This window comes from Symsagittifera roscoffensis, chromosome 9, assembly GCF_963678635.1.
Source record: "Symsagittifera roscoffensis chromosome 9, txSymRosc1.1, whole genome shotgun sequence".
NCBI classification, from domain to species: domain Eukaryota; kingdom Metazoa; phylum Xenacoelomorpha; order Acoela; family Convolutidae; genus Symsagittifera; species Symsagittifera roscoffensis.
In genome coordinates, this window is record NC_087070.1 from 27,550,987 (window position 1) to 27,576,734 (window position 25,748).

Here is a 25,748-nt window from a genome sequence, read left to right on the forward strand (position 1 = left end):
TCCATTCATGGCATAATATGGTAATAGACCCTTGCTTAATTTAACCCCCCTACGAGGGGCAATGAAAATGACACCAGGGGGTGGTTCATATTACTTTTCCCGTGAAATAAAGAAATAACCATCATCTCAACTCCCGCGTCAAAGAGCGTCCAAATGACACGAGCACAAATAGCATCCAATCAATTTTCCTGCGGCCTTAACGAAGGAGCTACCTGCTTAAGCTACTATACCCAGCCCACCGTATTGAGAGAAACGTCACTATATCAGTGTGTATGTGACAGGGCAAAAGTGGAAAATAATTCAGCGGGCATTTAAGACGCGGCGGTACTTGCTCTAGGGCAATTCCCATGGTATATTAATCGACCAACAAACGGCGGCAAACGGACCACCAAACCGAAAAGATATACACCTATATGTTCTGAAAGCTTGCTATGATACTTTAAGTTCTTGAAATCAAATATTATTCGCATGATTGAATGTTTCTGAAATAATCTATTGATTGCGGGAAAAATGTCTAAAACTGTTTTTAAAACGTTGCGAGCTTTTTTTTCGATCAAGAATTAATTTGGGACTTGAGCTGAAATTTCACGTCAAACTGAAGAATCCTTCGTTTAAGTCCTCCAATTTTGCATGCATTAGCACTCCGTGCATTAAGTATTCGACTGCCAGGGTGGAACAGAACGTCTTAATCACCTGAGCGCTAATGGCCAACAATCATTTAGAGAGCCCTTAGCTTGTTGGGTCAGAAAATCAATTTAGAAAAACTGCCTCTAATCTGAGATAGTTAAGACCTTACAATTAAGTGACCATTGTTCTTTGTAAAATTCAGAAAACGAATGGCAGATAAAAATTTGCATTACTTTATAAAAAATAAACAGATTAAACATTTAAAATGTTAGAAAAAATCATGCTGAAAAATACCAATGAATAGAGGAAAGTGATGCTAGTGCTATGAAAAAATTTCAATATTAAAGCAGGCAGGTAACAATGAAGTGAAGTTAGCAAAGTTCAAATTGGATTTTTATTGGGAATCTTTTGGTTTCCGCTTTCGAGCAACTTTTAATTAGCCATAAATTGTGACTGATCACATATACTAATTGCAGCCGTATGAGTTTAACATGGAAACCTGATATAGCAGGGAGATAAAAATAGAGCCAAGATATCAGACGACTTTGATATGAGGCGACTTAATAAAAAGTAGCCAGACATTTATTAAGCCAGCGTCCAACTGGTTTTAGCCAGCATGTACTCTAGATCAGGTGGCCGAGATTGGCGAGATTGGATAAATTGGCTGCCCGATTTCACTTTCTGATATACCAATGTCACACAATTGCCCAACACCTGCAGCGTTTGAACTCATGAAAACGATCCAAAGTCCCAAGTAAACTAGCTATAAAAGATATATCAAAATTTATGGAACTCGAAACGCCGTATCTGATGACAAAATACCTGTTGTTTGTATCCAACATCAATTATTTACGGGGAAAAATAAATAATTGAGCAAACTGAGAGGTGTTTTTTTATCTGCTTAACATACTTGCCTCCCCCCTCACCACAACATGTGTATAACACTAAAACGGAGCAAATCTAACCATTAAGCATTGCAAATATTGAAACTGGTCTGCATGTCCACCTTTTAGAATGAGCGAAGATAGTTAAAGAATTCCATTCTGTCTCACATTCTGACAAAAATGATCCTGGCGGACTGTCAGTGGGTCCGACTATCCAATTCAAGATTAAAAGGCGGATACTGTCCACCACTTATACCCAAAACCTTCTAAAAATGTATCAGAAATCTGGCGATATCTCAAATGACAATAATTCGATTGCGGTTGACATTCTGTTGTGAATTACTCAAAACAGCGTTGTTTTAACGATAACAGTAAATTTAAGGTTTTTTAATATATAATGTCTAAATTTTGTGTTCGAGGAAAAAATGAACAATTAAAGGGGTTGCTATTGGAAATTTCTTACCACAAAAAAATATTTGGCAAAAAATAGTTGCTATAATTCCGTGAGACATTTTGGGGAAAGTTGTTCCACAGCAAGTACAATGCAATGACCCCTGCTAATCAGTGAAGCTTTGATTTCATTAGAGAAACCTGCGCGGTGTGTGAAAGTCTGTCTTCATATTAAACTCGTTCAGCACTGATGCATCGCCAATTGAATGAACAAATTTTGAGTGAAGTGACTGGACCACAAAAGAAGTTCTCTTAAATTTTTAATAGCCAATACTTTGGCAAATAGATGAAAATGTCAGTGAACTTTTTTCCATTCGGAAGAGCGCCCATCAAAAAAAATACCTTTGGAAAGAAAACAATGGAAATTAAAAGAACTTACAAATGCCGATAAAGCCCAACATAAGAGCGTCGATGCATTAAAAACTGAGTCATTTTCACGCGATGTTGATTAAATTAGATTGTTTTTAAAAAATTGAAATTGCAGGTTGACAAAACTACAAAGAAACGTTGCAAACACCGCTATAAAAGGAGGCACTTAAATCAAAAATGAAGGAAAAACTTACTGCTTAAAAATGGAATAAAAAAATAACAATTTCATTCAAGTAATTCGGGTGAAAACATTTTAAGAGCAGTGTATATCTATTCAATTGAATATATGGAGTGTTTAGTTGATTTTATGATCAAAAATAGAATTTTGAGAGCAAAAAATTGCTGATTAATTTGTTACTGTAAAATGGCTACACAAATTCCGATCCGCATTATAGCATCAAATTATAATAGTTTTTTCAAGCTACTCTTGCATATTTTTGCTGGAAGATGAAATTATTATAGCTTGTTTCATCCTGTTTGATATTTTTGATGTTGATTGAAGCAAAAAGTAATCAGCCCCGGTAATGTCTGATATTCGCCCAAGGGAAGGAACTAAAGAGCCTCCTTACAAAGACCCTATTTAGTCAAGGGTGAACTTAATGTCTACGTGAATTTCTCACATAAAGGGGGGAGTGGAATTTGACGACATGATGACCACATGGAAAGCCTTTTTAGTGAGTATTCCGCTTCCGAACAGATAATTCAGAAAGTTACCTAAGTTGCCGAGAGAAGCTGGGATGAGATTCTGAGACTCAGATATCCCTTTTTAGGTCAACCAAATTGATCTCCCGAGCTCTCTTAAGACACAATAAAAACTCTAATTTGCCAAAATTTCTATGGCACATCCAGGGAGCGGATTTAGGGGGGATGCCTTCCTAGGGGATTTGACACCCTCACCCCTCACCACGCAAAGTATTATTTTGGTATTATTTTATCCCCCTTTGGTATTATTTTATGACATCTATTTTCGGCCAATTAACCCAATAAACTTTATAATGGCGCCTTTGGCGCCAATATGTACTAATTTTGAAGGGGAACGTGCACCAAAAAATTACTATTTTTTGGACAAAATTTTCCAAAAAGTGCCCAAAAACTGCATTTTTGACTTGTTTTGTTTTAAGTTTGCCTGTGGCGCAAAAAAATTGTCAAAATAGGGTCTTTATAGTGTTCTGGGAGCGCTCGGAAAATCAGTTTGGTCGTCCTAAAAAAGGTCGACAAAATTTTCGAAAAATTTCTGAAAATACGCCCCTTTAAGAAAATCATAGATCCGCCCCTGGCCACATCTATGCTGATCCTTATGTCCTGAAACTGAGAATTTGTTTTGATTCTATTTTCGGAATAAATTTCACAATGAAATACCCACTTCTGCAAGCAAAAAAAATTCATCTTATTAACCCTGATTAAGAATTTAAGTTCAAACTGATTAAAAGCTTTCAAAAACACACCAGGAACTTCGTCCCGGAAAGAAGGAAATTCGAAAGTATTTCCGCAATATAATTTTAAGCTGTTCATTGCATCATATGAAAAAAAAAATCTTTTGGGGCGTCTCTCAAATGGAGCAGAGAGGATGGATACAATTTATTGGTTTCCTTACAAAGCTCCAGCTAATATTATGAGGCCTCCAATTGTCCCCCATGACAAAAACGGCGCCTGGGTTACTAGCCTAAGGGCCATTAAACAGAACCATAATATACAGGAATGATCAATGCCAAACATTTTTTTTTCTGGGAAACGGCAACCGGGGAAGTCCAAAAAATGTCAGATTTGTTTTGCGTAACACATTTCAAAAACGTATCATGCCATGTAATAACAAAGATTAATCTGACATGTGCGTTTTCGGTTAGGTGGTTTTGCTATTAATAGTGGGACGTGATCAAATATCATAAATAGCTGGTGGACAATATTTGAGGGACAAAAGAAGAGGAGTGTGTGACGGACTAGTGGCGCCTGGCTTTGTTGTCAGAATGCAACACACATTGTCAATTAATGTGCACCTGAGGTACAAGACTGCTGAGGAGAGAGAGAGAGAGAAAGAGAGAAGAGAGCAAGTTTATGTTTGATGCATTCTGGGGATATTTGAGACGACGCAACAGAGACGAATTAATGACGAAAAGGGAAATGGATATTTTTGGCCATATCACTGTGCAGTTTTTACCAGTTATTAGTCAACAAAACTCCAAAAAAGTAAAGTGGTCGCAACATTTTATAAAGGTTATATAAAATATCAAATCTTTCCAACCGAACAAATATTAGCTAAAAACCAAGGATCATCTACACTCAAGATTATAAGGAAGGATTAAAAGCATATATATAAAATGAAAAGACGGCAAGTATAGCACAGAATGTTCCGATCATAGGTCCCAAAAAGCAACTCAAGTTTCCGTAGCTTTTTATTGGAAAGTGATAGAATTAGAAAATAAAAACTTCAAAATTTAGAATATTGCTAAAATAACGAAGAAATTGCAATATAACTACAAAAGAAGTTCATCCTGTAAATCTAGAGTCCATTCCTGCATGCAAATAAATGTAAGGAAAACGATAATTCAGACGCGTTTTCTCGCTACTGATTCTGAGAAAACATTTTAATTTTTTTTTGAAATCCAAGTTGCAAGCATTAGAGTCTCAATGTAATGCAACACTATATCTTTATATACAAAAACAACTGCTTAGGAAGTTAAATTGAGATATGAAGTTTTCTATGCTTACAAGAATTGCCCCTTAAAACAAGAATTGCTTGGATCTTGTTAACTATCCCCCCCCCCCCTATTTCGATTTTCAGAAATTCAACTTGGGCGGCCACATTTTCAATAGCTTAAAGCAATTTTCAGAAAATATATATATTTAAAATTTTTTACGTGGGTAATATACAAATAGTGAGTAATACAAACACGAACGCGCGAAAATGAAAACCCACTTAATTGATGACATTTTTGAAATGCATGTTTTATACGGAAATGGTTGTCAAAAATAAAACATGCATAGGTATGGAAACAGTTAACAAAGTCCAAAAGGGGGGAAATAGTTAACAAGAACCCATCGTTTTGCCCTAGCACCTTGAGTCGGTTTGCCGATTTGGGTAAGTGGTTTTAGCATAAATATCACAACCTTGTTGAAAATTTCTCATGCGCAAGACTGCACTTCATGAATAGGGCACTTCTTACTTTTTTCGGGAAAAAGAGTCTCCCTAATAAAAAAATTACGTATAAAAATTCATTGGATTCTGGATAAGATTATTCACTGATTATGAGGAGTCCCAAAATGAGCTTACAAGCATTTGTTCCTTATCGCATAGCCTCGCATGACCTGATTTCTTCTCAGTACTGTCCCAACAATTAAAAAAGTCTCGTGGGAACCTGGTATTTAGTTTCACCCTGTTCTTAGCAAGTAAAAATCCTTGCATCTAAAAAACTTGACTGCGAAGTTTTATGACTTGGAGTGTTACAGTAGATAAAAAAGGCATCAAATAGAGAAGTTGGTTGTTGCCCGTCTGTGTCATTTTTGCAGGTAGAGACCTTGGGGGATCTGGCAGTGAAATATGTGGAAGAGACGGCCTCAAATGTAGTAAATGAACAAATACTAACTTGATATGTCGACAGAGGAGTTGTCTGACTTCCACTGAGTGCCCTTGGAATTGGTGAGGGTGCAGCCATAGATGCCAGTGGTCTTGATGGGTTCCACCTGGGCGGAGAAGGAGAGCACGTGCACACTCACAGCCTTCACACTCTTCCCAGCCTCAATCACAGTCTCCTGCTGCCACTCCTGCTCCCAATGGGCAACTAGAACAGCAAAAGTAATTAATCATGATTCAAGTCATACTCATCACATCCACAGCTGATCAGACCGGATGACAAGGACACTACATGCTCATTACATTTCATTTGGCTCATTTCATTTTTTCACCATTTAACTTCACAAGTCTTTATCGTTACAGTCAATGTTGTTTTTTCAGATCGAATTGGAAAATCTCAAGCAAACATTAGAAAACCTTTAATCGATTTTTATAATATACTTTTTTTTTGCAAAAATCTTAGTTTCTTAGTTTTCATTTGTAACTCTACCTGAATTTTACTTTTGCTTGCATGATTTTCTGTCATGAAGTTTGAAAATGACTTGAAGTCAGATCATATATATATATAGTAGCGATTTAGGGGGGGGGGGGGCGGACGCCCTTCCCTCAGAGATACGACTCCATGCCGACCCAAAGGGTCCCCCTTTGAACTATTTTGAGATATCCATTTTTGGCAGACGGACCCCTAAATTTTTCTAATGGCGCCTTTGGCACCAACAAATACTAATTTTGAGAGGGGAGCGCGCGCCGAAAAAAACGCAATTTTTTGGTCAAAAAATTTTTAAAAGTTTTGGTTAAGTTTTTGGCCTTTTTTGGTCAAGTTACGGTCTTTATAGTTTTTTTGAAAATCCGCCCCTCGAGAAATTCCTAGATCCGCAATGATTTTGATTTGAATTTAATATTCGTGTATAGAGACATCTTCAGTTGTTAAACGGCGAGTTCAAGTGCACATGACTGATAAAAAACGGAAGCAAATATATTTTAATTTGTGTAAAATAAATTCAGCAAAATGCTTTGAACTTGAGTTTTCTTTGAAGACATCAATGTCAAACAGATGCATGAAATGAGAACAAAAATTCTATTCAGAGACATGAAAAATAATTGAATTCAGTTATCTCGCGTGAACAATTCGTAACTAAAGAACAGAGTGCATTATGGTCTCGTGGGAGATGATTCCAAAGAGAAGGTATCCATTTTGAAATTGAAGCGGATGATAGATTAATTGATACAGATCTTTTTGATGTCCGAAGATAAAGCAAACGTTCGGCAGTAAAAGACAAAATTGAACAATGAAAAAATAACGCTTTTCTTCACACGATCAAAAGAGTACCAAATTGCTGTGCAATTAGCGCGCAAGATTCCCAAATTTTTTTCCGAAAAAGTTTTTGCAAGGTAATTTGAATTTCAATTACAAAATTTTTTGATTTATAAAAAAAACTTAGAACTGCAAAAGCTACTGTGTATGAGGAACTCAAAAATGCAATTTTCCAAAGCAGGAAACGAATTTAATTTTTTTACAAGACAACAAATCAATTCGTTTCAGGTTGAAGCTCTGAATATGTCGATAAATTGTTCAGAGCTTCAGATTTTCAGAGCTTCAGAGCTTCAGAAGTTGTTCAGATAAAAATTGGAACAAAAAAGAAATCATTGTCCCGACTTTCGTAACGAAAGTAACGGAATGTTTGTGCTCGGAGTGGGTTTCTTCAGACAAATTTTGACTTTTTAACTAACCATTTTTGACGGAATTTTTTAAATATCATTCAAACGGTATTGTTGTCTTGAGCTTTAATTTGAAAAATTTGATCATTTTTCGTAAAATAATGGGGGTTTAAAAATTGCCATTTTTGCCAATTTGGGACAATTAACGCGCGATATATTTCGCGCTATTAATGCGTAAGCGTAGATTTAATCCTTCTTAGAAAACGTTCCAAATTGGTTGGAGAAAGCTCGTTGTTCCAACTTTCGAAGAAAACGGAATATTTATGCTTGGTGTGGCTTTTTTTAAACAGTTAATTTTCGCCGATCGAAATAATAGTTTTCAACAAAAAATTTTTTTAAACCCTGTAAACATATCGACTTCCTGAGTTCAAATTCAAAAAGATATTTTACCTCTGGCTTTTGTAAAATTTTAGGGGTTTGAAAATTGCCAAATTGGCCATGTTCTGGACTAAATTAGGCGCGCTTTGAAGAGTTTATTCATAATGCTGAGAGCGTAACGCGAATTGTTTTTGCGTGACAAATTATCCCGCTCAACATGTACAAAATGTATAGGTTTTCAATATTTTCTTTTCCCAAAAACTAATTGATTTTAATTAAAGGACAGTCGGAACATACAGAACTTTTCCCTGATATACAAGCAGTATTGTTTGCCATAATCGATTTGTTACTAGGAGCTAAATTTATCACTGTGTACTTTATATGGGGTGTGGGGGGATGATTTTCACAAAAAAAATCTCAAAATAAAAAAAAAACATTTTTGTTTATTACATTTAAATTTTTCAAGTTATTACTACTTCCTAGACTTTATGAGGCACTCGGAACATTCAGCGCTTCGCCCTGATACGAGCAGTCTTTTTTATATTCAAAAAACAAAACAGCCTTTTTAAAATCAAGTAATATGCGATAATATTTGTGTCTGATAAGTAACGTTAGTGGGTCCTTTATCTTGCCTATCTTAATTTTTGAGAAAAAAAATTCACAGCTGATGGAAAATATTCTGACGTAGATCTTCAAACAATTTTAAATAAACATGGCAAAAACAATTTTTTCGATGGTATGAAAAAAGCTTTACTACACGCGCAAGGGAGAATAGACATTCTGATTGCCATATTGAGTTCCTCATAGTTTCATAGTTTTTGCAGTAGCTTAACATGAAATATTACATTAACATTGACATATTAACCATATTACACATCCGAGGAAAAATTTATCAGGCTCAACTTGAAATCGGACTAAAAAATAATAGTTCTTACTGCATGAGAATGGAAAAAAGCTCATATTATAAAGAATGCCTAGACATTTATTAGCAACCGTACATAAAACTGAGATTTTAATCCCCGTTGGAGGTATTAAAAATTAAAATTTTGCACTTGAACTTCCTAAAGAGAATTTTATGCTGTTTTTTATTATAAAAGAGTTTCAGATAGAATTTTAAATTGTTTTTCCACTGGTTGATTTTAAAGCCACAACCAGACAGAGGGGATGGGAGAAAGATGAGTCATCTGTTATTTCAAGGACTCAAAAACTACTCATATGTTAAGAATTGAGGAAACGGTTATGGTGTACTGCCTGCTAAAATTGAAGGACTTGAGATATTTAGAACAGCACACAAAATCAAGTTTAGAACATTTGTAACTTATTGAAAAAATTAAATGCATTAATATCAGGGGCGAATGTGAAGCAATAAATACACAATTTATATCACTTTATTAAAATCGAACTTTTTCTCAATTTTGTGCTTTTCTTTGTTTAACACGATATTGCTTCAAGGCAACTGCTTTTAAAAAAGCAAAATCGGCTCATTTTTCTCATTTGGCTGATGGGATGGAAAAGGGAAATGAATAATTTCTGCATCTTTAGACGCGTTTTAGCAATTTAAATTGCTTTTTGAGAATTACAGCTGTAAATCAACACTTAACAGTTATCTATGCCGCAGCTCAAATTGTACCATCAGTTTTTAATTAATTTCAAGAAATGCTTGATGAGCATGAGCAGCAAATTTTTGAAATGAATAAATTACTCAAAGTGGCCTTTTCTGTGCTTTTATAGGTGTTGTTTTTTTCACTAGTAGTCAATCATGCGTAAATCATTTCCTAACATTTGGATAACAGAGGTTTTTTGTTTTCATGAAGTGGAATTAATAGCCTGAATCAGTATCACCTGACCTCAAGATTGATGATGGCATTAACGTCACCTTCTAGGTATAAACATGCCATCTAATCTCCTTGCGACAAAGTTGTAAAGACAAAATTTAACCCCTTTTATTTGGAATAAATATCATGACAATGATTGAGTCCTTTTTTGTGATTTATCTTTTTGAAGCAAATATTGATACCATGTTTGTTATTCAAGTTAACAGGATTTTTGCAGCTATAATTTAAAGCGCATCTAATGAAACTTTTGAAGCTTACTCCAAATTTAACGAAAAAACTTCAAATTAGGGAAGGGGAGGGTTTCCAGAGCTTGCTTTAAATGCTATAAATGAAGACGTTACCTTAAAGTTTGTCCAAAACGGAGACCAGAGGCGCCTAATTTTATCCAAATGTGACACGATTAGCTTCCTTCTACATAAAAACAACCTGGTGCGCTGCGTGAATGAAATGGTTCCAGTGCGTGAGCTTGCAAAGTTTTCACGGAAGATAAATTGACTTCAGGTGCAACCTCGAAGTAGGGCGGATCAAATGGTGGCAGTTTAAGCTGAGAAGGACACGGTTGATAAAAAAAATGTGATTATGGGCATGATTAATTAAACTAAAGACAAAAATTTGCATCTGGGTAATGTTTACTTTTCGAACTTGCTTAAAGTCTATTTTGAACCATCGGAAATTTGAAAGGATTTTGAAAATTTGCGAACAGCCTCGAAAACTTTCCACACTTGAAATGCGACAAGAATATTCAAACTACATTTTTTACAGTGGGTTGCGCAGAAACTTTTCTAGTTGAAAGCGGTTTTTCGGAAAATTTTGAAAATTTTGTCTACCTTATTTTAGGTTGAGCAATTTGATTTTCCGAATTCTCAAATGACCTATTTTGTCAAAAAAATCTTCTGTGCCGCAGGCAATTGTTTGACTAAAAATGACTTTTGAGCACTTTTTTTTTTACAAAAAATGACCAAAAAATTGCGTTTTTTTTGGTGTGCGCTTTCCCATCAAATTTAGTGATGTTGGCGCCGAAGGCGCCTTTAGAAAATTTTTGAGGTTGATCAGCTAAAAATGGAGGTTGTAAAAATATACCAAAGGGGGATTCTTTGGAAAAATTGGCAACCAGAATTGAGGAGGAGGTGCGGGAGCGGTTGCCCCTCCCCCCCCCCTTGGCAAGCTACTGGGTTTCCATATAAGTATTGATTACCAATACCTGAAAGATTGTAACTGACCTCCATTTCACAATCATGTACATCTAGGACAAGAATATTAGCCCTCAACTTCATGTCAGACGTTAAATTTTGCATGCAAAAAAAAAGTTTTGGAAAATGTTTGTTTCAGTACAAAATTCGATTTGTGGTTGGAAAAAAAATTGTTTGGGGCAATTTCAAATAACTTGGAAAAATTTTTGTTGTTACCATCAAAAAAATGCTAGTCATATAATTTACATTATATAGAAATTGTATGAGTAGCAATTTTTGACGAAAAACTTTTTCTTTTTTATTTAGTACGATACACTTTTTTGTCAAAACAAGAAAATACTTCTTTGAAAACTCGAGGTCTTCATTGAGTTAGGACTGGGGTGTATAACTCATAGAGTAATTTCGGATAGGGTACACCGTCTGCTCGTCACGCTATCTTATTTTCGGCCGGATAGATTCGTGCAACTTCTTAGTCTAATACCGATCCTAATCTTACTCTTATACTATCTAGTCTCAGGTTGTTTAACTAGTCTCTGCTAGGCTCAATAGATCTAGGGTATACTGGTTTATTGCGGTTGCTGAAGTGCTCGGGAGAGTCCAACTAATTTCTAAGTTAAATTCAAATCTCTCTGGTGCTGAAATTACAAGTAACTTCAGCACTTACAAATAAGTGGGTTGTTAGTTAGATGGATCATGATTGGTTAATATTAAATACTTTACATTGGTAAAATATCTAAATTATCCAATCATAAAATGTAGTTTAGATCAGGTTCCACCCATCCGGGTTTTACAGAGTTTTTTAGAATAGTTCTTTTGCAATTCGAAGGATGGATGATGGAAGTTGGTGTTTGGCGAACATCTTATTTCTTCTGTTTCCTTTTTGTTAAAGAAGTTCCAGGAAGCTGGAGTTAGAGACATAAGACGTTGTGTCTTCTAGTGATAACGGCTAAGTCTTCGCAACAAACTCAAATCTGATTTCAGAATGGTTGGCTATGTCAGGTTTTTCTGTTCTGCGTGGAGAACTTCTTTTGTGTCTGGTCTAGTTTGGGAATGGCGTGGAGATTGTGCGTGGAGGGGATGCCTGGTTACTCGGATCTGTACGTATACTTGAACATCGAGGTGGTCATTGGTCTAGTTCAATGAAGTCCTTTTCTGCGAAGTCAAGTCGTACTCTAAATCCTTTGAGTTGTGATTGTGAGTGGCATATCGATTGTGGTTGGTCATTCTCTCTCGAGTGTAGTGGGGTCGTTTTGTCTTTAGATGTTCGTCCTTGGTGTTGTATTCTGATCTATGTATTGCATAATGTAATTTACATTTTATAAAACATTTATTAGTTTAATATTTTTTAATTATGATTTTAGTTAGTTGTTTTCACAAAAGCTTTTTGTTTTAGTTCGGTTATTTTGAAGAGTTACTCACACTTGAGTAGCTCTTATTAAAAATAGTGGTGTGGTCACAAAGCGTGGATGTAGCGCGGTGGATTAGGCCGGCTATAGAGCATGCTCAGGACGTCCTTCCTGGTGGGTTAGGCCAGGAGTGGGAGTATGATTTCATGCGGTTTTTGTGAGGGGTCCTGTTATGTGACAACGTTTTATGTTGGGTTTGTTGTGGTTTTTCTTATGTTTTGTTGGTTGTGTCCTTTTTTCAAAAATCAAATTGTTTGTGGTATGGGTTTGTCTTTCGACTTTTTTGTGTTTTATTATTTCTTTCTTAGACTTTATAATAGTCTTCAAAAGAATAAATTATCCAGTTTTAAACTGGGTTAATCCGGTTTGGGTACCGTTGGTTTCCTTTTCTTAGTCATGCTGTTATTCTATGATTTGTGGTATTTAGTAAGCTGCGTTGGTTAGTTTTGTTTAGTATATGATTCCTTTCCAACCGGGTTAAAGGAAAGTTTGAAACATGTTATTATATGTTAGAGTTGTTGAGTGTGAAAACTTGAAACTGAAATTCATTATTTTAAACAATTCTTCGTGGGCGAGCTGTGCGAGTGTGGATAGAATTTCTGTGCGAATGAATGAAAATATCAAAAGGTTAGTACTGCATTTGCATTTATTTAATTTACTACATAGAATTTAGAAATTTACTGCTAGTCATGGGGGAATATTAAGATACAAATTTTCATCATAATTAGATTTACTGCTTGTGGGGGAAAATTTTAGAAATGAATTTACTGCATTGGTATTAAATTTATAAATTTATAAGTGTAAGAGATTAATAGAAGTTTTGAAATCTGTTTGATGAAATTTGCGATTTTTATTTGTCTTTTGTGGTTTTTGTAGGTGATCGTCGGATGAAGGCTAAAAATCTAAAGAAAACATGAATAAAGTATGGTGAGTTTTTTAATATTTTAATTAGTTAGTAATATTCATTTAATTCATACTTACCTGTTAGTCGTCGGGGAAAAAACCGTGGGGGAAGATGTCGTGAATTAGTTCTGAAGTTGTTAGTAGTTTAGCTAAGATGCGGATGATATTTTTAGTCTGAAGCAGTGGCCAAAGCAATTGAAGTGCCTTAATAGTGGTTAGTTCTTCAGTGCCAACTGCAAACTCATAAGGTATGTTTTGGATTAGATTATATAATTTGTGATTGAATTTAGTGTTGTGGATGAATTCTAAAATTGGGATTTCTATGGGTTGTACAAACTCGTGCGGGATAAGGAAGGGTCGGGATTCTTCGGCGTTGAAGGTCTTGGTGATGGGACAGAAGATGTACATTTGGGTTATGGGGTCATAATTACGAAGAATACCATGAAGGTTAGTATCTTTAATACAGTATGTGAAATTTAGGAAAAATGGTGAAGTGTATTTGGAATTAATGAATTGAAAACGATGGTGTGGTTGTCTAGAAGGTGTGTGTAGATCAAAGTGATTTTGGATGAAGCGATAATAACTATATGTGTGGGTTTGTTTAGTGCGCAACATAATATCGTGTGAGCAGTGTAAATCTCTTTCGTGTGGTGCAAGGAAATGAAAGGTTAGTGAAAATATTTGGAAGCGTTCTTTAAAACTTTCGTATGCTTGTGTGTCTGTTAGTGCTTCTGAAATAATGTGATCAAACTTTCGGTCGAAGATGTTTAGTGTGAATGTATATGGTGTCTTGATGAAAAATTTCTCGGTAATTTGTGGATTAGCGAAGCGATCGTCGTCTAAGAATTGATCTTGGTTAGCTCTGATGATGTTGTGATCATAGTATTCGAGTGTATATTCGTTAGCTCTAGGTGCAGTGTGTGTTTTTAGTGATTTTTTATATCCAACGTAAGTAAATTGTCTAGGTGTTAGTGGTGTAGTGAGTCGATATAGCATGTCCGTATTTCGTTCTATATCAATGTGAGTGTTAGATAAAGGTAAGCAAAGAGGGTTAGTGAAATGATAATATGAGGTCCAAGAGAGAGTGGGCATTAAAACGTATTCATCTACGAAGTTGCGTGTTTCGTTAGTGTTGTGGGGGGTGTTTAATGTGTATTGTGGGAATGAGGGTAAGGTGATGGCTAAAAATTCTTTTGTGTTAGTATGCTTGGGGTGGTTGATGTATTCACGGGCTGTTCCTGGTTTTGCTGGGAAAGGATGGTTGGGGAACTTTCTTTTAAAAGTGCGGTAAGCTCTATTAGTGTTGAGTGAAGATTCAGTGGATGTGGATGATGGTGCTAATGATTCAGTATAATTTGAAGAGGGTGTAGGGGTAGGGGGGTTGGATGAATTTATTGTGGAGGAGATTTGGTTTATGGTTGGGGTATTAAGGTGGTAGGGTTGTTGTTGAAGGGTAATAAAATTATCTAGCTCTGGGGAGATTCGGGGGGTGTCTGGAGAATGAGATGATTGGTCAGAATGGTATGAGGAGTAGGTTGGGGTAACTTGGGAAGCATAAGAGGGTGTGGGAGTGATTGGGTCAGGGTTATTGGATAATATGGGTTGAAAAGGGGGTTGAGAAAAATTAGAAGAGTTATGAAAATTATTGGATGGGGATGGTTCTGAGTCGGCAAATTCATCGGGGGTTCAATATTCGGGTTATTGAGTTGTGAGATGGAATATAAAACTGAGATGTGTGAATTAGTATCGGAATTCATGCCTGATGTTACATTACTAGATGGAAAATCGGGTGGCGGAAAAGCAAAAAGTGGTATTATTGGGATTGTGGAGGTAAGATTGGTTGGGTGGGAATTTGATCGGTGTAGTGATCCAAGTTGGCGGCTCATCGTGGGCTAAAAAAATGATTATTTTGAGACTGAAAAGCGGTGGTATGGGGTTGTTCAATAATTTGTTCATAAGTATTATCATCTTGTGACTGGTGTGTCATTATATGTTGAATGGGACTTTGTGATGTGGTGAGTCGAAAATTTGGATTATGTGTGATGGCTAAATTTCGAAAATTTCGTGGGACTAGGGATAGTGGATGGTTATTTGGTAGGGGTGGTAATTGTGGTGCCGTTGGCGTTATGTCTACATTGTTATGTTCTTCGTCGTATGTATTTTGTCGTGTTGCTATTTTTGTGTTATATTCTTTTATTTGTGCGTCTAAAAGAATTTTGTTTATAGATGTAGAAAAGATTCCAAAAAATCCTGCAAAGAGTATGCGTGCTACGCTTGCTTGTCTGTTTACTTGTGTGTGTATAGCACATGTGTTGTAGATTCCTTTTAAAAGTGAGAAAAGAAATCCAATAAAGTTAAACATTGCGTATAAAATAGTCAATTTTTCTAAGATGTAGTAGGGCCATCCTAGAAAATCGAGGATCTCATTTTTGAGTGTAACAAAGCTAAAAATGTTAATTGGTGATATATCTTGGGGACGGTATTTTTCACCGTTTAGATATATATAATCTTTAATGTCTTTAAAATATCCGCTATAGTCTTGCGTGTAGATATCGGCAAATCCTGCGGTTTCTGCAAGTTTGCGTAAATTTTGGTCTATTGATTGTCTTTGTATAGTGTCCATTTGTGTTAATAATTCTTGGAATTGTTGTGTTCTAATGTGATGTTGAATATCTGATTTTGAATAGATTCCTATTGATTGTAAGTCTATATTTGGGTTTCGAGCAATAGCGCGAATGCTTTCTGGTGAAAATTTTTTGAGTGATTGCATTAATGTGGGATATGGAGTGAGAAGATAATATTTATTTTCATCAGGGTTTAGTTGTACTACATTGTGGCTGTTTCTGATCCACATGGGACTGCGGTATCCCAGAAATAGGTTCTTCGTGAAAGTGTATCCACGAAATGTACTTTATTCTTATAAAAGATAGGGATTCTTTTATAACATCGTTTATCTTCAAAAACGTATAGTGGTGATACTTTTTTAGTACAAGTATAAAACCATAAGATGTTTCCTTCATAGTCTAAAAAATTTGATCTATTTCCAGATAATAAGTATCCTGCATAGGGTATTTTTAATACTGCTAGTGCAAGTGATTGTAATATTTGTGTTCGTTCTAATTCGCATAGTTGGTGTAGTGTTTCTAATTCGGAGAGTGACATTTCTTGAAAAATTCGGCTAATTGTATAATCTAGTTTCATATCTAAATGAATATCATAGTGGATATTACCGAAATATGTAGTATTCATTAGTGATAATTCTTGTAAGCGTGTGCTTCTGGTGTCCTGGGGTTTTAAATGTCCACCAGGTTGTCCGTTGCTTTTTTCAAAATTAACTGGTATATAGGATGTTCCTTCGTTTAAAGGATGACCTGTGGCATATGGGTCGATTTTTATTTTTCCAGTGGTCATGTCGAATCCTTTTTCGTATTCAACTAATATTTCAGAGTATTGTGTTCTGTGAAGTGGATTCCTGTATTTACATGCAAGTTCTGTTTCTTGATATATTTGAAAACGTGTCAATTTATTTTCTATATTGTCTATGTTTCTAAAATTTGAACTTAGTTTTCGTGATGGATGGACTTGTTCATATGGAATTGATTGTATAAAATATCTTTCGTGAAATTTTATCATACGAGCGTGTATTTTTGCTACTTGAAATGTTGTACATGTATCTTCGGGGAACCAAACAATGGTTGCTTGTGTTCTCGTTGTAGGGTCGCAATAACCTTGATCATTTTTACAAGGTAATCGGATTCCTTGATAGATCATTGTATTATCTGATAAATCTCGTGTTAGTTGTATTTTTTCGAGTTGTATTTTCCAATCGAAAAACATTATTTCTTGGTATCCTTTATTTTTTGTGTCTGCTTTGCAGTTTGATGGGTCATTTATACATGTGTGGTATCCAATGTTTATCGTGTAGGTCATAGGTTAATCGTCCGTGTGCGCCGTTATACGGGTATTTTTCGTCTAGTTTTATATGTCCTTGGTGTCTTTCAAGTTGTGATTGATGTACAGAGTCTGAAAAAACTTGAAAATTAACTAATTTTCTTTGGGAGTTTTTATTTTGTGTGATGTTTAGTCTAAGTAATTCATTTTTACAATCGTCGGGATTGAGATGTAAAAGACGTTCTATATTACTTTGATAGAATGATTCATGGTCAAGTCGGTTTTTGTTTCCGTTCGAGACTTGTGAACAATGTACTTTCTTTTCGGAAAATGTTGCTGTGAATTTATAACCTGTAACTGTTGTTGCTCGGGCTTTTGAATAGAGTGTTGCTATTACATCTGTGGTTTCTATAGCTTGTGGTTCTGTTTCACATTGTGATACTTGATTTATTGCATATTTATGTAGTGTTTTTTGTTCATTTTCTTCACAATCGTAATGTGTTACTAATAAATCTTGTGGTCCTGTACGAGGAGAAGGGTTTATGTTTTGATTTGAGATTACTAGAAAAAGGAGTTGGAGAAAAATTAATAATTTTAGAATATACATGTGTATGATAATCCTGAGTATGGATTATAAAATGTAATGTAGCCAATTGTGTTTTTGGTATATCTGTCGTATTTGTATATTACTTCAGTAGTTATAAACGGTGGTGGTAGTGATTGAGCTGTTATGTTAGGTGGATTTAATGGGTAGGGATGTTGGGTAATATTATTTAACTTAACTGTGATTTCAAACTTTAATTGTAAACTGTTTTGTTGGAGTATTTGAATATTGTGATCACGGATATCGTTGTGAATATCTTGGCGATATTGTAATCTATTAAGTGCCCAGTTATGAAGGCGGTTACTTTCTTGATGTTGTCCAAATAGTGGTGGAGGTGCTGTAAATGTATTCCAATCTAGTCTTAAAGGAATATTTATTGATGATTGTTCTCGATATCTGGCGTCGAGATTATTTGGAAAATTTAAGTTAAAGGGTGGTGGTGAAAACTGGCTTATTGATGGTGTTGATGGTAGTGATAATGTTTCTGGTAGTGATGAGGATGTTGTTGTATCCGTAGAAATATCTATGGGGTCATTGACTAAATTTGGTTCACCTTGTGTAAATGAATGTGTAGTCCAATATGGAAATCGTGATGTTTGGTTTGTGGGGTTGAAAGGATTTTCACGTATTTGCTCAGATGTTGGTGTTGAACCTAAGTAATCTGATGGTAGGCTTGAGGTGCTACGTTGTGAAAGAAGCGTAGGGGTTTCTGGTAATATACCAATGGGGTTTTCTGGAGTGTTTTGTGATGGGGATTGAGGTATATCAAAATGAACTCGGGGAGTTTGAAGATTTCTGTTTCGTCGAGGATGTATAATTTGTCTATTTATTTCGACTGTATTTTGGTTTTGACTAGAATTTCTTATTCTACTTAGTTCTTGTGGTAGTGTTGGGTATAGGTTATATGTTGGTTCGCTTAGAGGTGCTTGTCGTTGAACTGGTTCTAGTGGTTCTGATAAACGAGCATGTCGTTCTTCAAAAGTGTATGGATTGTCTTGAAAAGAAATTCGTGTAGATGTTTGAGGATTTTGAGTAGTTGAAGGTGGTGTTTGGTTATCTTGGGATGATGTCGGTGAAGACTGATTCTGTGACTGTTGGGTAGCAATTTTTGATGGTTTTTTGAATTATTACTTTAGCGAGAAATTTTGTGTTTATTATAATATTCTTCCAAAAAAAGAATTAGAAGGATTGTTGCTAGGGCAAATGTGAGGATTGCTTTCTTTATACATTTACAGATGGTCAAAATGAGGGATGATAAAAATGTTATGAAAATTACAAACAATAAAAAAATATCGGTTCTACTGAAAATTGTTCGTATCATTTAGACAAGTTGTATAAATCGTACCTGTGGATATAATCAAGGGTTTTGGAAAGTTGGAGGAATAGTTCGAGAATAGTGTAGAAAATTAAAAAAATGTTACAAAAAATGATTAGGATTATTAGAAAAGATTCAAGTATATCAAAAAGAAATATTATAAAGGTTTCAAGTATTGTAAAAAAATGTTTAAGATTTATGAGTATTTGAGTAACTGATTGAGAGAAGAGCATTTAAGAAATGATCTCTTGGTCGAATATTTTTTGCTGTTTGAGGCGATTTTCTAGTGTGGTCGGATTATTTATTATTTTTTTGACAAGTGGGTTGAGTTTTGTAAAAAATTGTTGGGGGCAATTTTTATGGTGACTGGGAGGTCGTCTTTTTCTTTATTTTTGTTTGTCAAATGATCCGGGGTATGGTGAGATTTTTATACTTTAGGCTAATTAAAATGTTCATTTTGTTACTTTAGGCTAAGTTAACAAATTTGCTTTGGGGGTATTCGTGGTCTGAGTTGGGGAAATATTGTTGATCTTTGGGTTATTAGGTTAGGGAGGGGTACGGTATTATGGTGATATTTATTTTAGTTGTCAAGTTGGAGTGGTTTGCTTATTTTTGACCTGGAGGTCGTAAAGTTATAGTTATAGATGTGCCTGGAGTTCTATATGATTCGTCTAATTGGTCTTAGTTTGAGTTAGAGAAAGTGACGGATTGGATGAATCCAATTGGTCTATTTTGAACTAGAATTATTACGTACTTGTCAGCATGTTATTTTGAAAAATGTAAATGAAAAATGTTTCGGAGGTTTCAAGATTGTGAAGCAAATGTTAAAATTACTTTTGAAATTCTACTTTCTTTAAAATTTTAGATTGGGGGATGAATATTTTATAGTTTTTACGTGGTTGATTTCGGAGTCTTGTTGTTTTTCTATTTTCTGATTTGTCGATTTGTTCTTGGGGTATTATTTGTTCGGTCATTTTTCTATTTTTTCTTTGTTTTGGGGATTCTTTATGGTTTTGTGTATTGTTTTTGGTGGCGATTGGTTTTGTGTTTTGATTTTCGGTGGGGTTATCATTTTGTTCTGTGTTTTTCAGATGTGGTTCATTTTGAATGATTTTTAATCCTGTGAAAGAATATAATTGAGTTAATTCGCGGAGTGCGTATTCTTTTGGGTAATAAGGTAATAGGTTGTTTCGATGTTGAACGATTTCTTTTTTGTTTGAGTCGGTAATTTTATATGTGACATCAGTGGGTTTTGCAATTATTTGGTATGGTCCTTTTCGAAGGGGTTGTAATTTTTTAGAAATTCCTTTTTGTGTATTAAAATTAGGTATTAAAACAAATGTTCCAATTTTTAATTCGGAGGCTGGTGTAAAACGTGAATTGATTTGTTCATTAATGTTTTGTCTTTGTAATAACTTTTTTGTTATTTTTTGATAAATTTCATTGTGTTTTTTATCTCTATTTAGAATCCATTCGGTGTGTGTACCGGAGGCTAGTTTAAGAATTTGTGGGTGATGAAAATGATCTTCATCGTGTGTATGTAAAGGTAGGTTATAACAAATTGAGTCTTTATTTGGTTGACAATAACCTTGTGCGTTTTTCTGAGAATTTGCTGTAAACATTATTGGTTTGCGTGGCTTTTGGTTAAAAACCATTTCGTATGGTGACATTCCTAGAGTTGTCGTAATTTGTGAATTATATGCTAAGGGAAATAATTTTACATCTGCTGACCATTCGGTATATTTTGTATCATTTCCGTTGATGATACATCTAAGATATTCTTGTAATGAACGGTTCATACCTTCGACTAAGCCGTTTGTCCAAGGTGCATGAGATGTACGTGGTTTGTGTTTAATGTTATATAAATGACATAGTGTGATAATTTCATTATTTATGAATTCTGTACCGTTGTCTGTGACTAAAATTTCTGGTAGTCCGAATTTTGCTATCCAGTGTTCATAGAGTGTTGTGTAAGCGTAATAAGCGTTACAATGTGGTACTGGGTTAAGTGCTACATAATGTGTAAATGCGTCAACAATTACCATAATGTAGGAGTTTCCTTCTGATGAGGGTGAAATTGGTCCTTTAGTATCAAATGAGATACGATGATTAAAGTACAAGCTTTGTCCTTTAAAATCTTGTTTTTGTGCTATTTGTTTTTGATTGGGGTAAGGTTTATTTAGTTGACATACTATACAGTCATTGCATAGTACTTTTATCCAAATTGGTGCATTTGGAAAGTAAAAATTTTGTATAAAATTTGAATATGTTTTTTCTGATCCAGAGTGTCCTTTAATATTTTGTGTATGTGAAATATTAAAAGCTATAAGAATCATACTTAAAGGGAGACATGGAACTGTAGATTCATTCAGGTTATACTCTAAAAGGTCTGTATTTTCGTTAATTGTTGTGTTGTTAAATTTGCGAAAGTATCGGAGGAGTGTTTTGTTTCCTAGAATGGTTGAATCTGCTTTGATAGGTTTAGTTCTATATTTGTGCCATGATTTTAGTTGTCTAATTATCGGGTCAAGATTTTGATATTGTTTCAGTGTTGAAATTGTAATCGTTTCTGTTGGAGGGAGAAAAATGTTTTCAATTTCGAATTTAGATAAGGGTATTGTATCAAGTGGGTCGTGAAGGTCAAAAACTTGATTTATTGTGTATTTTGAATCATTTGTTTGTGGTCCTGATAAATTTATTTTATCAGTTAAATCTTCTTTTTCAATTAGTGGAAAATGGTCTTTTTTAGGCGGGTGTTGTTTTGTTCGTTTTTGTTGGGTGTTATTTTTTATCCATTGAGAATATGGGATTGGTTTGAAAGTTGATGTTCCAAGTAAATCAACTTCATAATGATTATTTTGACAATCTAAATAAAGTGGGAAATGTTGTAAACTATTTATTTGTGATTGTTCAATATCAGTTTTTACTGCATATTTGCATTCCAATCGGGGTGATGTTTCGTTTTCTGCAAGGTAGAATTTTATGTTTTTGGGTATTTCAACTGTTGTTTTTCGTGTAAGTAATTCAGGTGGTGTATTTCGACTTAAGGTGTCTGGTAATGCAAGATTTTTTCCTGCAGTCCAAACTATATGTAAGTTTGGAAATTTCATTAGAATTAGTTGAAATCTGTAAACTCGGTGGTTTGGGTTAGATTTTTGTGTAAAGAGAAAGATGATTGGTTTATGGTCTGTGAATAGAACTGTTGGATGTTTTGATCCAAGTATCAGAAATTCATATTCTGTCAGTGTATATATTATGGCTGTACATTCTCTCATTAGAGTTGAGAGTCGTAGCTCTGCTTGAGTGAATAATCGAGAATTTGCTGATATGAGGTTCATTTTATTTGTACCATTATGTGATTGTAATAGTGCTGCACCGATGCCAAAGTTCGAAGCATCGCACATTGCATAAAATGGTTGATTTGAATCTGGAATTGTGTTTGAAATTTGTTCAGTTAAAAGTTTCTTTACTTCTTCAAATCGTGTTTGATGTTCTGTGTTCCATTCAAAATTATTTTGTTGTCTAAGGATGTTATAAAATGGTCGTAGATATAATTGCATTTTATAAACATATTTACTTAAAAAGTTTAACATTCCAAGAAATTCTTGGATTTTCTTTTTATTTGTTGGTGGTTGAAGTTTTTGAATAGCGTCAATGCGTGATTTCAATGGAGTGATTGTTTTTCTTTCTATATTATGTCCTAAGAATTTAACTCTTGTCAAAAAGAAGTGTGATTTATCGGGGGCGGCCTTCAGATTTTCGTTCTGAAGTATTTGGTGATATTTTTCTAAAACATTGAACATCTCGTCTTTTGTTTGTGATTGCATAAAAACATCGTCTAAATAGGTGATTGCGTTTTTCTTGAGTATAAGTGGTCTAAAAATTTTGCTCATAAAAGCTGAAAATGCTGCTGGTCCTATGGATATTCCATAGAATAAGCGGTTGAATTCATATTGTTGGTTTCCGATAACAAATTGTGTTAAACGTCGTGATTGTTCATCTAGTGGCATTTGATTATATGCACTATTCATATCGGCGGTTGTAAAGTATTTGACGTTTATTTTTGTTAAAATAACTTGTATTGGTTCAATGGGCCAATTACATTTTGATTCATCTATGAGTGAATTGAGGTATCTAGCGTCGAGAACGATTTTCAATGATTCTCCTTTAGCTAGAATGATAACGGGGTTGATAAATGTGTTGCCTTTTGGTTGTTCTTCTTTGTTTACTGGTGATATAATGTTGTATTGTTCTAAAATGTCGAGTAATCTGTTCACTTTATCATGTAAGTGAATTGGTACTTTACTTGCTCTCTGTTTTTTGAAAACTGCGTCTGGTTTTAACGGGAGATGTAGTGATGAACTGATTTTCCCAACATCGAATTTTGATGTTGCATAGACTGATGAATATTTAATTAGCTGTTTGGCTAATTTTTCGAATTCGTCTTGTGTTATTTGTGAATGTTGGAAATTAAACATTGTTAAAAATTTCTGTTGGTCCTCTGTGTAGTTACTTATGTTGAATGTAGGTTTGAAATATGGAGTTTTTGTGAAATAATCCGTATTTCTGTTTTCGTTACTTATTATATTATTTATAGATAATTCTTCATTAAGAATTGTAGATTGGCAAATATCTAGTAATTGGAGTATATTATTTACGCGATAGGCTTTTTCGTGTATTGGTGATATTGTAGCGTTGGTTTCACAATATCCTAAAAGTCCTAAAGGTAATGTTACTTGGTAAGGTGTGTTGTTATAGACATGTAAGGAAATGATATCGGAATTCGAATTTTTCAAATATTTTATGGATGAGATTGTGATTTTGAAAAATTTGTGAATAGGTTTGAATTCAAATTCTGACATATAAAATTTTTGTTTGTTTTGTTCTTTATCATATTGGTGAACTTGTTTGATTGAAAAATTATAGATATTTCCTGATAGTGGTTTTAGGTGTTTTCTTTGTTTGTTAAATATCGGGTAGAATTTTGAAAAGAATGGTGGTTGTTTATTTAATCTTTGAAAAAATGTTAAGGATGTTTCTTTTGTTTTTGTATATTTATCTTTGATTAATATTTTACTATTTAGTATGTTAATTGTTGGTATATACTTCGAAATAAATGGTATTCCAATGATATTATATTTAATGTCAGTGATATGGAATATTTGTTTAAATGGCTTATTTAAAATTTTGCTTTGTTCCATTGTTCTGGTGGGGAGGAGAAATAATTGGATTTTTCCGTAGTTTATCAATGTTGATCCTTGTGCTGTTGCTAGTTTACTGGAGGTTTCAAGAGGTGTTAGTTTTGGGTGTAAAGTTTTTATTTCATTCCATGTGGGGATGTTTATTATGTTTGATTCTGCTCCTGAATCAATTAAAAAATCTATTTCAAGGTCTGGTGGTTGAAATTCTTTATTTCTTTGGCTTTCTAAGAGAAATGGTATTGTCCAAATTTTTTCTTTGGGTTGTTCTTTTTGTATATTTTGATAAATGTGGTTTGTATTCAAGCATTTTGTTTTGGTATTTTTATTGGTTTGATCTGTAGTGTTAATCTCGTTTGTTTCTTGCGTCGTTGGTGTGGAATTTATGGGTGTAGTGTAATAATTTTGAAGAAATTCTGATTGATTTTCATATATGTGTGATGAAAAGGGTTGTTCATATATGACAGATTCATAGTCATTTTCGACTTTTATCATATTGATAGAAAGAGTGTTTTCAGTATCACTTTCTGAATCTGATGATGTACAGTTTATTTGATTGAGTTGTAACGTATCAGTTACTGTGTCATCAATACCTGGAGGGTCTGATGTTGTTTCTGGATTAGATTGTACTTGATTGATTTGTCTTTGATGTTTAGGTGTACTACTTCTGTGGCGATTATTAGAATTATTATAGTTATTATTATTCCGGTGTGGTGATTGGGAATAATTTCTATAACGATTATTATAACTTGAGTGTCGATTTTGTGAATTATTTCGCGATCTGTTTTGGTAATTATTGTTTGGTCTGTTATAGTTCGATCTATTATATGAGTTATTCCTTGATTGATTGTTCGAGTAATTCTGGTTTCGGTTGTTTGAATAACTTCTATTTCGATTATAGGAGTAGTTTCTATTCCTATTGTATGATGAATTTCGTGATTGGTTGTTTGGATAGTAGTTATTTCTTGATTGGGAATTAGATCTAGAAACAAATCGTTGTGTATTTGAATTTGATCTGGAGTAGTTATTTCTACTATTTGGTCTATTGTAGTGATTTTGTGATGAATTTTGTGTATTTCTTCGTTCTGGCGATCTTCCTCTATAACTTGAGTTATATGGTGATTGATTTTTTGTATAATTTGTATTGTTCGGGAGTGGTTTTCCTGAACTGTTGTTGCTGTGGACTGTTTTGTTCGGTAGATTTTGATCTTTTTTCATGTATTGATAGAATGATTTATTTGGTTCTTTATATTTTTGAGGTTTATTTTGATTGTCTTGCTGTTTTTGTCTACATTCGGAAATACTATGTCCGTATCGTCGGCAATAATTACACCATTTTTTGAAAGATGGTTTGCCTTTAAAGTTTGGGTTCTTTTCGTAGATATTGAGTATTTCAGTGATTTTTTCAACGAGGTCTGTCTCTGATTCCTGTATATTATTAATATTAGTGGGAGTCGTTTCAATTCTGTTA

The 25,748-nt window shown here is 34.3% G+C and overlaps 1 protein-coding gene across 4 annotated transcripts in view; it reads right to left on the reverse strand.

Moving 5' to 3' along the window:
* LOC134854900 (roundabout homolog 2-like) overlaps positions 1-25,748 on the reverse strand; it is a 66,960-nt gene that overhangs the window by 29,121 nt on the left and 12,091 nt on the right. For all 4 annotated transcript variants that reach the window (XM_063871265.1, XM_063871263.1, XM_063871264.1 and 1 more), the window contains exon 3: positions 5,912-6,106. In XM_063871265.1, coding sequence (XP_063727335.1) covers positions 5,912-6,106 — 195 coding nt within the window. The remainder of the gene's footprint in view (positions 1-5,911; positions 6,107-25,748) is intronic.